A 15,697-nucleotide genomic window follows, 5' to 3' on the forward strand; every position below is an offset into this window, starting at 1 on the left:
TGTCAAATCGATGCACTCACATTCTATTTTGTCTTTGTTGTGCTCTGAATCCTATCCTCTATGTCTGTAAGATGCAGAGAGGCTTTGTCTGGTAGCACAAATCCACCATCAACCTATCCATAAAAACAAAGGACCAAGAAGTTTTCATGGTTATTACAACAATGAAATGAACTTGCAACAATTAGTTGTTGACAATTGGTTTCGGCTAAATGCTTAATCTACCCTATGTTTGAATGCAATTGTTGGTATGTTAACTATGAACTTAAACAAGAAAAGTCTCTCTATCTAGCTTTGGTCTACAATTAAGAGAAACTAAACACTAACACAGACTCTGCCCTGGTTCTTACTTAGTGGGACTATGATGTATAATAATAACCCGTTTAGAAGTATCACTACCACCAATTCTATAAACAAGGATACACATTTAGGCCTAGCATACATATCATCGACTCCAAGTTCGTCCCACTGTTCTAATGGGGATCATCTCTCACAGCATGCAATTCAAGAAACTAGAAAAAAAAACCAAAATCAAACATGAAGCATCATCAAATCGAATTTAGGCTGACCAATATGCTCAACAGTAATGGAACCAAAGAAGTTCCCTAACAATGCAGCATCAGGAATGAAAATCGATCCAAACTCTTAATGAAGAAAACTTACAGTCTTCGATAGTCCCATCAATGCAACCTTCAACGAGCAGTGTATGAAATGGGCTTCCTTTAAGTCCTTCACGGTACATAACACGGCAATCTTCATCATCATGTTTCAACTGTAACCACGAAAACACTTTGTGACAATTCTGTTTCAAGTAAACTCAAGAAAATACTCACAAAAGCTATACAGAAATATACTTTCCAATCAGCATAAGATGCATCATTACAAAAACATACTTCTCAATTGACTCTGTGAAGAAACATGAAAATAAAAACATTAACAGCAAAGGTAAAATTAAGAGTATATATATAGAAAACATCAACGACAACAACAAACAAAAACCTTCATTGAGCTGTTTCTCATTAAGCCTCTCTCTGTACTCAGAAAATTCATGTTTCTTCTGCATATTCAATTGAATCCGTAGAGACACCTCCTTTGGAGAACAAATTAACTCTCAAATCAAAGACCAAAGAGAATCAAAACAGAACACATAAGATTTATTTGATTAAGAATCTGAGAAACTTACCTTGTGCTTCCAATTGATTCAACAAATACAAGACTTGCTAGTTGCTACCAATATACAATACTTCAAAACTTACAACAAATGATGACTGAACATTATATATGTCTACCAACGGTATAGCAATTACATTTCAAGTATTGACCAGTATCTTATCTCTAACTTGCATATCCGTCTATAAAGTCCAAAATCATCATCAATACGAACACTCACCAATTCACCACTATGGAAAAACACACACACATAGAAACACAGAACAAGAAATACCTTCTTTTTAACAATCTTGACCAATTCCCCTAACAAGTTTTTCTCTGCAACTTGATGGTGCAAATAATCTCCACAGTTCTTCACTAATGTCTCCAAAAGCTATTAACAGAAGAATACACATAGAGAGTTAAAGGAGAGAGTAAAAAACAATGCACAGAATAAATCGGCCGAGTAACCAAAAATTGACTACAAACATCATATACCGTAAGAACAAGTAGTTGAACAGTAGGACTCTTATGTTGTAGCCTCTTCTTAACAGCTTCAACTACATCTTTCGAAAACCAATAGACGCAAAAACCGTTAATCGCAGATGCGAAGTAAACTACAAATCAAAGAACTAAAACTGCGACTAATCCCATTGATGGAGGCAATGATTACCTGCGACTAATCCCATTGATGGAGGCAATGATTTCAGCAGCCTGATAAGCTCTTTGTGTAATGGAAGGCCAAAGCCAACAGTTTCGATCACAAGCTCCCATTGCCTTTAACTGTAACGCAGCTCTCACAGTCTGCTTCTTACCTTTATCTGATAATCTGCTATCAACCGGGTTTGTGTTGATGATCCCCAAGCTTTCGTAATCAGATTCCCCAGCTCTCACCAGGTAATAACTTGATTCAAGAAAAAAAACACACATTGTTTCTTATTAGCTCACAAAGATTACATATGATTCAAATAAGTGTCAGTTGATATTTTCAAGAAACAAAATCAAGAACAAGAATCAGGAGCCTGGATCAACTCTTCACAAATTTGGAATTTGACCAAAACACAACACCTTCACAAGAGCCTTCAAAGCTAATTACACTTCCAAAACTTAAATCTATCAAACTCTAACTTAGTGCTAAGCAAAAGAGTGAAGATACAAATACACATTGTTGTATACAGAGAAACTAAAAATTAGGGTTTTCGAGAAAAGTGAATTACCGATTGAGACGGAGAGGCGGCATTTGAAAGAGGCCGCGTGCATTTGCTGGTGCGACGGTGAGTGATGATGGTGTGGCGATACATAAGGAGAGTGTCTTGAACAGGTCTCGGTGGGTAATAATCTGCGGCGACGGTGATGATGATAACATAATCCAAACCTTTCCTCTGATTCCAGCTCCTTCGATTTGAAACCTTCAAGCTTCTGATTCCAAATTTTTCACGTTGCGGGGATTCAATCGCAACCGAGAGAGAGAGAAGAAATAAATCGAGCAGGAATTTTTTTTTTCTCTTTTGTATTATTCTTTCGACCAATAGAATGGCGACACATATTGCCCCTTAAACCATAAATCCGTCTCAGTCTCTTATATAAGGGGAGATCTTACCATTTTTTTCATTTCTAATTAATTTTTTTTGGCCAATAAACTAAGAACTCTCATATAAACCCCCCCTATAAACAAGGTCTAATATACCACCGCGTAACATGCAACAAACAACATACGATACGAAAGAAAAAAGAAAAGAAAATCAGAATGGCAGAGATCACGTTCTCTTCATCCCTCGCGCATTGGGATCAAACTAAGAGGAACTTGGAAACTGCGATAGAAGATGCTACGATGCAAATTGTACTTCTTTTACATACAAGAAACGCACCAAATCCTCCTGCAGATATTGATGCAAGATTGGCCGAAGCCTTTGAAAATCATGGGTTTTTGCGAGTCCGACGGCGGATCGCTTTCAAACGTATACAGGATGCTGTTGTGCGTTTGATAGGCTTAATGGAGCCTCCACCATAGTCGACAGTAACGAGCAAATAATTTTATTTATCTCGTTAATTATGAAAGGCTTCGACTCAGGTGAGAGTTTCTTGGTTTCTTATATTTCCTTCCGCTAGGGTTTTCTCTTATACAGTCTTTTTAATTTGTTTTTCCCCCGCTCTAGATTTCTAGGTCTAGACCGGAGATGAATCACTAATCGGGATTTGCTTGAATCCCAAGTAATAATTGGATCACCTTCGTTGGATTGGATATGCTGAAAATTTTTCCACAATCGAGGATGCTTGGATCACACGCCTGGGTGATATTTCATGCACTGATAAACGCCTGATCTTTCTGGTACCAATGAGTTTACAAGGGATTGCGAAATTGGCTGCAACACATGTAAATATATTTTGTGGCAACTCCTCAGGAATCTCGATTTATGTTCTTATACAATTCAAGTGATCGACTGATTGAGATTTTTTTTTTCTTTTCAAACAGTTACTTGGGTGAATATGGTACTTATCTTTATATCATAAAGATTGAATCTGGTGAGGCCAAGGATATCGTCATCGTGGGTTTAGCTTCAATTATATGCTTCTGGATGTAAATACAACCTCTAATTCAGTGAACACACGACGATGAGTACATTGCTTCCATGCATGTAGGCTTCTCCACTAAGCTAGTCTGCAAGAAAAAAGGTAGTTCTGACTCTTGAGTCTCGGTGAGCATCCTCTCATTAATTATTCCAGTAGTTCATCATATTTTTCTTAGATATTCTTTGTCTCTTTCTCTTGGAGTTCAACTAATGGATCATTAACGGTTTTTAGTCACTTTGCTAAGTAGCATTTTTAATCTTAAACCTGCAGTTTCTAACAGTATTGCAGTTTTGTTTTGCAGGAAGTAACTAGAATCTATTCTGGCTAACGTGAAAGAGAAGCTTGATTTGATGTAGCAGCATTGCTTCAGGTCACTGGTCACGCATACTCTCTTTGATCAGAATCACATGCATTCTTGGCCCAACATGTAAAATTATCAGATGTATTGCATTTCTATAAGAGTCTTGTGTCACCTCTATCCTACGTACCATTTTCTATTTTTCATCAAATCATGTTTATTTTTGTCATGCCCTACTAGCAGCTATCGTATTATTTCTTCTTGTCGTTTTTTTTTTTCTGGACAAAAGCTTTATCGTATGTGGAATGTCTCAGGCTTTAATTTAGTTCTGATGTCACTGAATGATTAGGAAATTCGCTGAATCAAGGACCTGCTGCATTAACTTAATGTGTTTTAGGAAGCTTTAAGCTACTACGTGTATCGTCGAGCATATATACTTCATTACTAAGATTCGATTACTTATATACAGCCCAAAGCTATTGCCAATATATAACAGTTTAATAGGGTTGATACTTAACCAATTGTATACATGACGCCATTTTGTTGCAAAATTTTGTACAACCCTGTTGTTGTCCCACGCTAGTATTGTATCCGATCACTAGATTAGGACCTGCGGTATACCGCCGGACAAAATTATTTAAATATTTAAATTATAAATTGTATTTGTTGGTTAAATATGTTATAATTATATAATAATTGTTAATTTTATGGTTTAAACCATATAATACCACAATATAATTTATTTTTTATATAATATTTAATCAATTTAATTAGATATGTTTATTCTCTGATACCGACAGTGTTAACAAAATAATGAAATGATGTTTTACCCGTGTAACACCAAATTAATGATATTTTTTAATTTATATAAATAAAGGTAAAACCCGTCCTACTATATAACTCCATCCCGAGATATTTTAACTCACACTATATCATCTTAATTTTTAATATTTATTGTGTATCTACAGTATAATATTTATCATACAGTATTTAACTTTTAACAAGTTTTAAATATTTATCATATTTAACCTTTTAAAAATCTTTAAATTAAAGAACCGGAATAAACCAAATAAAAATTTTTATAATTTGAATGCCTGATAAATCAAGCTTTCTACTCATTTGTATTTGGAATCATTTTGGCCTCTTTTATAGTATGACTCTGAACCATTTCCCAATTTTTTTAGACGATGTGGGATATTGTACCCATATTTTTTATTCAACTATTGAGTAATATATGTCGTTTTAAAAATTTTGTATTATATCATATGCAGAAAAAAAATCACAATTTATATTAACTAAGTGTATTATAGAATAATTGAAGATAAATTAAATTTAAATTCAAATAAAAATGATAGGGAATCATAAATTTATGTTTGAATGAAGTAGAAAGAATTCTTTTCTTTTTTAAATCTTACCTATAATTAGTTTTGGAAATTTTTGATAACTAATATTAAAGTTAATGCATTGAATGTTAATTGTTTTCAAAATGATTTTTTTGTCAAAAGTTGCTGCAAAAATACTAGTATAGATTAGGAAACTTACAAGAACAACTAGCACAAACGGCACCGCAGTGGCAAACTATGAAACAAGACTTTCATCATGAAACACTTCAAAGTAATTAAAGTTTACTTGTTGTAAGTTAATTTGTTATTAAGATATATAATAAAATATCAAAGTCACTCAAATAAACTTTATATAATTAAGTAAACATTTATCAGTTAAATATAATATAATATAAATGTGTATGATAAAAATACTGAAACGACCCGTTTTAAAAATATATATATAATAACCCACTAGTAACCTAACCAAAATCAAACCAAACAGTGAAAATAACCAAATGATACCATTAAAAATAACTAATAAATAATAAACCAATGATTCAATTAAATAGAGTCATAAAGCATAAAACCATAAACCTAGCAATATTCTACTGACTCAACTCTAACAACCTAACATAAGCCAGATAACATCCAAGCGAGCCACTAGAACATCCTCCTCTTCATCGCCTTGATTCCACGAGTATTTTATAAACACTCAGTGAGACAATCCTCCCATCTACTAGGTTATACACACAAACAATTGAGATAACTCTAACCATCAAACACCAATCAATAAACAAACCAGTACAACTGCATCGACCGACACCAACCAGTGCATCGACCGACACCAACCAGTGCATCGACCGACACCAACTAGGGTCGCATCGATCGACACAAGTCTGCATCGACCAATGCATGCTCGACATTTCACGAAATCCCTAGTTGCATCGACCGACACCTCCACATGGCATCGACTGATGCCCCTAGGCCAAATCGCACTGTCCTCGCATTGCATCGACCGATGCACACATGCCGAGCATCGATTTTCCCCAAAGTTTCTCGCCGGATCTCAGTTCCTAAACCATCAAAACATTATCCAAAGCCACAAAGAAGCCTCACAAAGTCTCCAACGACTCATAAACATTCTAACAAGCTAAGGAATCAACTATATAACACATGAACACAAAAATCAGAGAAATCTCAATTTTAGATAAGCCATGGTCCTACACTCACCTTTGCCAAGAAGATTCTGACCCTTAAACAAGCATGATATATCATAGTTTTTGTGGTTTTTAACCATGATATAAGGAGTCTTTTAGAGTCTTTTGATGTGTTTTTAGGTTCTTTGAGAGTCTTTTTAGGTTTTCTAGGATTTTGGCACGGATGGAGCAAAGTGAAGCAAATTGGATCATTTTTGGAACATTGAACCGAAGAAATCAACTTGGAACCAATCAAGAGTGATGGTGTCAATCGACACCCCTGTTTGCCGACTCAAGACCCAAGTTTTGGAAGATTTAGAAAAGTTGCCCGAAGTTTTCCATATTTGCATCATTAGTCCCTGGACGTGTTTTAGGACATATATATAGTATTTTTAGGTTTGAGAAACCCTTAAGTTTTTATTCTAGCAGTTTTGGTTTTTTTTTAGAGATATTGAGAGCTTTTGGGAGAGTGATCTGAACTCTTTTGTAGAGAGAAGAATTTCTAAACTCCCTTCTTAGTTTTTAATATCTATTGCTTATTATTCAGAATAATGTTTTGCTTTCATTGATTATGTCTGAGTAGTTTGCTTGTTAGGTTCAGGGGATTACTTCTTACAAAGAGATTTGATTTAGTAATTTTGTGAACAATCTAAACTTGTTTTTAAAGCTGATTTTTAACCTAGAATTTTACAAAGAGATTTGAATTTTCTGGTTTTAAATTTAGATAATATTTGCAGTGAAAACTGATTTATTTTAGAAAAGAGTTTAGAGTTCTAGATCTGATTTTTAATTGCTTGAATCCTAATTTATTGATTGATTTTATATTTCATAATTTCCTGAGAAAACTAGACCTAGCTTTTTGTTCAATTGAATTTTCACAAGCTTTATTTTGCTTTGTTATTTCAATTCAAATTCATCTATTTAGCTTAATTATAAAACTCTATAATTTATTGTGTAGTCTTGAGTCATTGTGGAAGTCGACCCCTAAGTACTACATTGATCTCTTAATTTGGGAGAGTAGCTCTAGGGTTTAATTTGAGCATATCAAAGCGGATCTACACTCCTAGCAAGCTCCTACAATGATCTCAGCTACAAGTCTCCCCAAGAACAGCCACAAAACTCTCAAAAACTCACCAACACCTCAAGAACACCTTCACTCTTTCTTTTCTCTCTCAGAACGGCTAAACTCGACTAAAACCACAAACTTTTCTTTAAATACGCGATTTAAGGGTTTCCTAACCCAAAGCGCAGCATTTAACATACTCACTTCGTGACCAAACCGGCCTTGCATCGACCGATGCAACACCTGCATCGATCGATAAACATCCCAAACATTTTAAAAAAAATCTGAACATTTCTCTAACAAAACATAATAAAACCAAAAGAAATCAATACAATAAAAACAGGATGCGCTTCTCTCCAGTGTTGACACCTCAGCATTTTGGAGAATCCTGGGGCTGACACCTTAGTTAAAACAGGTAGCTAATCAAATTATAAAAATTAATACAACTCAAATTTGATATCCAATAATATTCATATCTCCTTCCGTGTCAATTTTTTTAGTTAATTTGCTGCATATAAAAAAAATGGCCCAACCTAATAGGCCAATAGCAAAATACCATTACATAGGAATCTAATTGTACTCATAATTAAAAGTAAGTAAATATCCCAAATCGTAGAAAGAAAATAGGTGAAAAATGGTTGTCGTTCAATTACTCAGCAAACCCGGATTCTGAGATCGAAAAGTAGAGATCCTATTTTTAATTGTTTACCTGATGATTATGGAGATCGAATCCAAAAAATTATGACAACTACGATTAAGTTTGTTGTTCCTTTCCCTCCACATCACTTTCCATTTTTTACTCCAAAATACTTTACTTTAATGGAGACAGTAGGAAAGATTGGAATATTGGATGTTCATTGGAGATAACAAAGTAATCAGCCTAAATGACGATGTTGATTTGTATTTCTTCCGAGACGCACTTTGAATCCGGTAAGAGGTACGGTAAACCACACGGCTTCACAGATCAAAATTATCTCCGACAATAGAAAGATAATGAGAGGTAAGAGTTCGAACGCCGTCGGAAAGCTACAACGAAGAGATATTGTTAAAGTATGTGGTGAGAATCAACACAGGTTTTGGCGTGAGGTGGTTGAATAGAGAGGAAGAGGATGAAATTAGATGTCTCTAGTTCAGGGCTGAGTGCCTGACACATGTGTGACTTGTTATTTCATGTTTTGGAGACTCCCCACGTTTCCTATTGGGTCTTTAAGTTTGGCTTTCACTTGTTGTTTAGATTATGATAAGATTTAGTTGATAATACAAGAACACTAAATTATGTATACAAATAAACAATAATTATATAAGTTGTATACAAAAACTATGCCATCTAATGGATAAAAATAATTTTAGAAAATGAAAAACGTTAAATATTTTCAGTACAACTAGTTTTAACCCGCGGTATACCGCGGGACGATTTCTTTGTAATTAAAATTTTAAATTTAAATATATACGTTAATTTTTTTTAGTATTTAAAAATATATAATTATATTTTGATTATTAAGTTTAGGACTTAACCTACAACACACCGCTAGATAGTTTTTTGTAACCAAAAGATTTAAATTTTAAGTTGTATTTTTCTATTAATTCTGTTTAGTGTTTAAATTGTAAAATTATATTTTGATTGATAATTGCAGGATTTAACCCGCATAATACTATATGACAATTTATTTTCTGTTACATAATCGTAATTTATGTATGTAGACAACCTATTTACAAAAAAATATAATCATGTTTATGTAAACTCAAACCCGCTCAATCACATACCCGGCGAGCACTTAAATTGTCTGGAAATTTAAATTATTTTAGAATATTTAAAATTTTTTGTTATAAAGTATTTTAATTATGGGATACTAATTTCTTTTTAAAAATATTTATGTATATTTTTAAAAACTAATTTATAAGTATGATTTAAACCAATTTTGCTTTGTTAAAAACTTTGTTTAAAGCATGATCTTATATATTTATGTAGAAAATGCCAATTTAGGATTTCAAGAGGGATATATATTTTTGTGTTTCTATTGTTTACAAAGTGCTAATTTCTTATTAAAATATTTTGTTTGTTTATTATAGTAGACAACCCATAAAAATTCTAATATGTTCCATCACATCAGCTATCAGCATTTAAATATCTTTTAACAATTAAAAATGGTTAGAATTCTTTAATTTTTATTGAAAATATTATAGTTATGGAATAAGTAACAGGATAAATTATTAGAGATATAGTTTTTTGTTGACATCTATACAACATATTACTTTATACAACATTATTCCATTTTTTTTTTGACATCCATTAGGGCATCTGCAGCGGCGTATTAATCGACCGTCCTTCATAATAAAACGATTTAATTTAAATCAAAATGTGATATTTATGGAAGGAACGTTCCTTCGTAGGGGACTTTGTTTACTCCGTCCGTCCTTACACGTGGCAGGCTGTGAGAGCATTTTGTTTTTTTGGTAGGGGATACGAAAAAATCAAAGGATCGAGATCATTTTTTTTCTGCGACTCTCTCTCTCTTCTCTCTATCTCTCTCAACGGCGACTCGTTTTGCCGGCGAAAGGAACCGTTAATTTCGTCAGACGATAACCTGAAATCTCTTTCCGACGCTGGCGTTACTCTCCTCAAGGTCTCTCTCTCTTTGAAAATACTCTGAAATCTCAAAGTTTTGACCTTTTTTTTTTTTATTCGTTTGATTTGGATTTCGTATTAAATGGGGTTTAGGGTTCATTAGAGGATGAAAGAAGCTTTGAAGAAGCAGTGAGGAAGATGTGGTGATCTCTGCAATTCCATCAAAACGTGTTCTTGATCAGCAACTCCTCCTCAAAGTCATCAAACAAGCTGGTTCCATCAAGGTCTCTTCTTCGTGTCTTTAGTCATATGAATCACACTTTTATTAGCATTGTTTCATCTTTGTATAAGCAATGAAATTGATTCTTGAATGTGCATTGGACATTGTGGTTATGTTTTCTTGCAGAGGTTTATACCTGCTGAATATGGAGCAAATCCTGATAAAACACAAGTCTCAGATCTTGATCACGGTTTCTATTCTAAGAAATCTCAGATCAATTTTTGGAGATGGAAACGGTAAAGGTTTGTGCTTTTTTTACTCAAATATATACAATCTTTGTGAGGTCTGAAACTGAGTGTCTTTGTGTGTTTTTTGTGTATAGCTGTATTCGTGAATGACGTTGATGTTGCCGCGTTTACTATCAAAACGATAGATGATCCTCGAACACTGAATAAAACCTTGTACCTTAGACCACCTGAGAACATATGTTCCATGAATGATCTTGTTCAGCTTTGGGAGGGCAAGATTGAGAAGAGCTTGTGAAAACTTTTGTTACAGAGAATCAACTTCTCAAGACGATCAAAGGTGCCATCATCATAACATCATCAGCACATTTACTACTTACATCTGCCTTCGATTTGCAAAACTTTTTTAATTTAGCTTTCTGTTTTACCCTGATGTCAAATACATGACCGTGAGCGAGTTTCTTGATACTCTTCTCTAGGATTATAACCAAATAGCAAAGGCAATCACATTTTGTCTCATAGTATTTCAGAGATCTCTTTACAATTCTGTAACATCTCTGTTTCTTGAGGAACCCATCTCTCTAGTTTTATTTTTACACAATTGATCTGTACTTGGAAATAGTGTAAGACAATTGCTTTTGATGATTTAAAGATCCAAATTTATCAGTGACATGGTATCAAGATCATAGTTCAAGCCTCCATGTTTTGAATTCTCAACACATGAAAATCCCAAATTATAGAAAGAACAACAATGAATTTATAAGTAACTTTGTAATTTTCTTATGTTTTTAATGTCAATGTTATATGTTTTATTTAAATTAAAACTTTAATATGTTTTTACTTATTTATTTAAATAATTAATTTTTTAAATTAAAAATATTTTTTTTCCAGGGAACCAACTGTGAAGGACACTAATGCTTATACCAAACTTAAGAAACTCTCAAAATAAGAATAAAATAATTGAAGGACCAAATATTGTCCTTCACCGATGCAAATGCTCTTACACCAATATATGGTTGGTTCCTGTGTTGTATAAAAACAACATGGACTTTATGAAGTTCTTTGTAAAGTAATAAACTGTTTTCTGCAACAAATGAAGTGTGTTATGGTCTAGAGGTTGGATAATTTGAATATGTCTGCTTAAATCCTCAAACATCAACAGAAAATATACAATTTGGAATTAAATTATTGTTCTACTAAAGAGAATAAATAAATCAAAAGCACAATGGCCCGTTTTTCTCTGGCGAGATAAATATTGATAGAAGTTTCCTCTTCCTCATTCAGCCCAGTAGCATTAGACTCCTAATAACAAAAACACAAATATAAAGTACACCAGTAGTACCACGAACCTCGTTATTGGTGTATCATTAGTTAGTCATGTGAGCACAATTGTAGATGATGTGAAGATAACATGAACATGTATGTTATTAAATCTCTAACCTGCTTCGGTAGCTTTCTCAGTTAATGGCACGTAGTCAACAAAATCCATATAAAAAAAAAAAATTCATTCCATAACGATTCTCGGTGTCTAATCAATATCAGAGCTGCTTCATGATACCAAAGACATATTCAGATAAATGATCTGAACTACTGTTGCTTACAAAAAATTCAGATTCAAACTTTCACAAATGAGTATTTACATCAAATCTAGAAAAATTGATAACAAAAGGATTAGTAATTTACGGATGTAAGATGAGTTTACCAAGGGAGATCCAATTAAGAAATCAAGGCTAGTCTCGTGGTTCTTCCTCTATCCAAGCCAACTGTACCAAAACACGATAAATTAGTCACATAATGAATTGAAGAATTTCAAATGTCATAAGCATCAGACAACAAAGTCATACCAGAGCTACAAACGCAATAATGCCCTACCAGCCACCGGATTAAACAGCTGCAGTTGAGAAACAAAAGAAACCCAGAATCATTAAAAAAAAAAAACAAAGAAAAACCTAGCAGATATAATTAAAAGGGAAAATTATAAATAAAGGATCTTTTTCCAAAAATTTGGCCATCTACACTTTTTTTTGAAAAGTTTGGTTATATAGGGTTTTGGATATAAAAATAGCCAATTATACCCTTAGTTATATTTTCAGATAAAATTTGTTGTTTTTTTTGTCTCCTGAAATTTTAAAATCAGTAAAAATCGAAATAAGGAAAATTGAGAAAATAAGTCTAGTGGGCCTAATTTTTCGTAATGGGTCTTGAGAAAATAATGAAATTGTGACTTTGTCTCGACAAATTAAGAAAACAAAAGGGATCGAGAAATTGAGAAAAAACCCTTCAAAATATTCACCCTTTTTTACCATTGAATCTTCCAACTTTAAACAGCAGCATCACCAAGATTAGCATCAGTACGCTTTTCTAATACATCATTAGTCAGCTTAGGTGAATTCCTTGAAATAATACCTACTGATTTTCCTACATCAACTTCCACATTACAACCATCGCTACTATCAGCTGGGAACTTATTCAGATCGAACTGGACTTTACTCCTATCACCATCAACTACTCTTTTGAATGTAACAAACAACCGAATCATGTTTATCTTTTTCAGATATGCAAGAAAATTTTTCATACCTCTATCATTTGTAAATACAACAGGAGGACAATCAACTTTAACCTCTGTGAGTAGATAACTGAATTCCACATCAAACATATTTTGCTCTATTTCATAGTCTTCTGAAACCATAACCTTCAACTCTTCAAGAGATGTAGTGGGTTGCAAAGTCAGTAATCTAGCACGTTTTTCTTCATCATCAATAAATCTCCACTCCTTCTTGGCATCCAGTGTCCATACACCACAAGTAACATAGATTTGCATCATAAACAGGTAAGTGAAAGCTTTTGTGGAAGGTGGAAGAGATGGTGACCGATCACGTTAAGGTATAATGTCGATTTTTCTTAATTTGTTTATCTTCTAAATAATTTAGAATACGCATTCTAAAATGTATTAGAACAAATCTAAACAATAATTACGAAATCTTAACCATAAATTAAGAATATTTAAAAAATATTTAAAAATATTCACTTTCCTTATTTAATTTATTTTCTTTCTATTTTTAGGGTATTCTAAGGTTTACAGATTACAAATTCTAAAAATTTCTATGATATATCTTCTACTTGTTTTAGTATATAGGGTAAAACGTAGAAAACGAATTCTGAATTGATGTAGAATGAAGAAAAACGTAGAATGCATATTCTTAATTTTGTAGAACATACAAAATTCAGGTTCTGAAATTTTTAGAACAAATTTTCCATCTAAACTTTGTAGAACATTTACAAACTGTAGAATGAACAATCTAAATGTTTCAGAAAGAGAAAAAATCGTAGAAAGTCTATTCTAAACAATTTAGACCATAAATCAGCAATTTACAAACTGATTTTTAACACCCAAAACATTTTTTTTTCAAATTTTTTTTTTCACAGTTGTATACTAACATGGGTTTTCTGTTTGTTTATTGGTTCAAACTCCTAAAAATTTCACTATTTCTATTAGTAGGGGTATTTTCGTCACAATTGATAATCTTCAAAAAAAAGTGTAGATGGCCAAATTTTTAGAAAAAGATCCTTTATTTATAATTTTCCCTAATGAAAATTACCTCATGGAGAGTGGTCTCATGATGAGTCTTTTTGCATTTATAGAGTCGTAGATTGTTATGGTTAGGTTTGCTTGTCTTCCTAAAAATCTTGGTGAGCAAGTTTAAAGTAGAGAAAATATAGCAATTACGATACAATGAATCAAGTATATTAGGCATATTCTCTAATTTGTTACAACGTAATATTGGCAATAAAAATGAAGTTATTGCGATTAAGTATTTAGGTAAGAAATATGCTGGTTTAGATTGTGTGTAGTACTTAGTTTCCAGTTAGCGTTTTTTTTAGAGTATAGCTTTCAAAATTTTAGAATAATGTAGATTTTATAGATTTACTATCATTAAATCGTCATCTAAATAAAGAAGATACAAAATCTAAAAATTTCCAGTTATAATTTTTTTTTGTCTTCAACAGAAGGACCATTTATATAATTATTTATAACTTAAAGGGTAGGACCCAAAATGTACTTCAAAAATGTATATATAGATTTAAATTATAGTTGTGCACCATGAATATCTTTAACAGAAAATGTTTTATTAAGTGTGATAGTCGATGAAAATATACACATATATTACAATATAAAGATAAATTAATTATTTGTAAAAAGTTATACACATACACTAAAAACATAAGAACAAAAACAAATACAATAACTGACTGTACAAGATATTTATTTATAAAATAATATACATCATTTTTTTAACAATATTACATATTCTACGTCTGTCTTTGAGAGAGACTGGATTTAAACCCGGATTTGGTGAAAGGCAATAAAGGTGAGTACCAATTGCTCACTTGCTGCTTCTCAATACATATATATATATATATATATATATTTGTCTTGCTTTAATTTCTACATGAAATATTCATGAAAAGTTTACTTATAACATTTCGTATTAAACTCTCTAATAGAGTTACTAATCCTCTTGCTTCTCTCAAAAGAAGAGCATGTAGTGGACCATAATTCTAGACTTAATAACATTATTTTGTTAAGTATTAGAGATTGTGTAACACCTGCGAACCGGAATCCCGGTTTAGGGTGTGCATCGATCGATGCAGTGGTAGCATCGATCGATGCTGGTTCAATTATCTGCATTTTGACTTAAGTCAAACGCTGCGTTTTGGTCAGAAGAGAAAGGGAAAACCCTTAGGGTCGTGTCTTTTGTCTCATTAGACGGGTGTGGCCGTTTTTGAGATAAAAGACAAGGGAGAAAGAGTTCTTGAGGGTTCTTGGTGATTTCTTGAGATTTGAGGCGTTTTTTGGTGAGATCTGTAGCTGGGGTCGTTGTAGGAGCTTCCTAGAGGCTTGTTTTTGATTGTTTGAGGCTTAGTTCTTCTGTGTCAAAGGTAAGTGCATGACCATGGCTTATCTAAGCTAGAGGATTCTTTAATCTGCTTGTTGTGTGATGTTAGGCTTGTTAGATCGTTGCTAGGGACGTTAGGAAGCTTTCTTGTGGCTTGGGATCGAGTTTT

At 32.9% G+C, this 15,697-nt stretch overlaps 1 protein-coding gene, 1 long non-coding RNA gene and 1 pseudogene across 2 annotated transcripts in view; 2 read left to right on the plus strand and 1 right to left on the minus strand.

The window, feature by feature from the left end:
• On the minus strand, nt 58–905 carry LOC104771247. The gene is made up of 3 exons (XR_764759.1): nt 852–905; nt 661–769; nt 58–113 (listed from the first exon to the last, which is right to left on the minus strand). It is a non-coding gene; the product is annotated as an uncharacterized LOC104771247 (long non-coding RNA).
• On the plus strand, nt 2,894–11,296 carry LOC104772658 (annotated as a pseudogene).
• Nucleotides 13,493–15,697, plus strand: part of LOC104772659 — a 13,985-nt gene continuing 11,780 nt past the window's right edge. Inside the window, exon 1 of the mRNA XM_019241910.1 lies at nt 13,493–13,513. Coding sequence (XP_019097455.1) covers nt 13,493–13,513 — 21 coding nt within the window. The remainder of the gene's footprint in view (nt 13,514–15,697) is intronic.

This window comes from Camelina sativa, chromosome 20 (genome assembly GCF_000633955.1).
Source record: "Camelina sativa cultivar DH55 chromosome 20, Cs, whole genome shotgun sequence".
In the NCBI taxonomy this organism is placed as follows: Eukaryota; Viridiplantae; Streptophyta; class Magnoliopsida; order Brassicales; family Brassicaceae; genus Camelina; species Camelina sativa.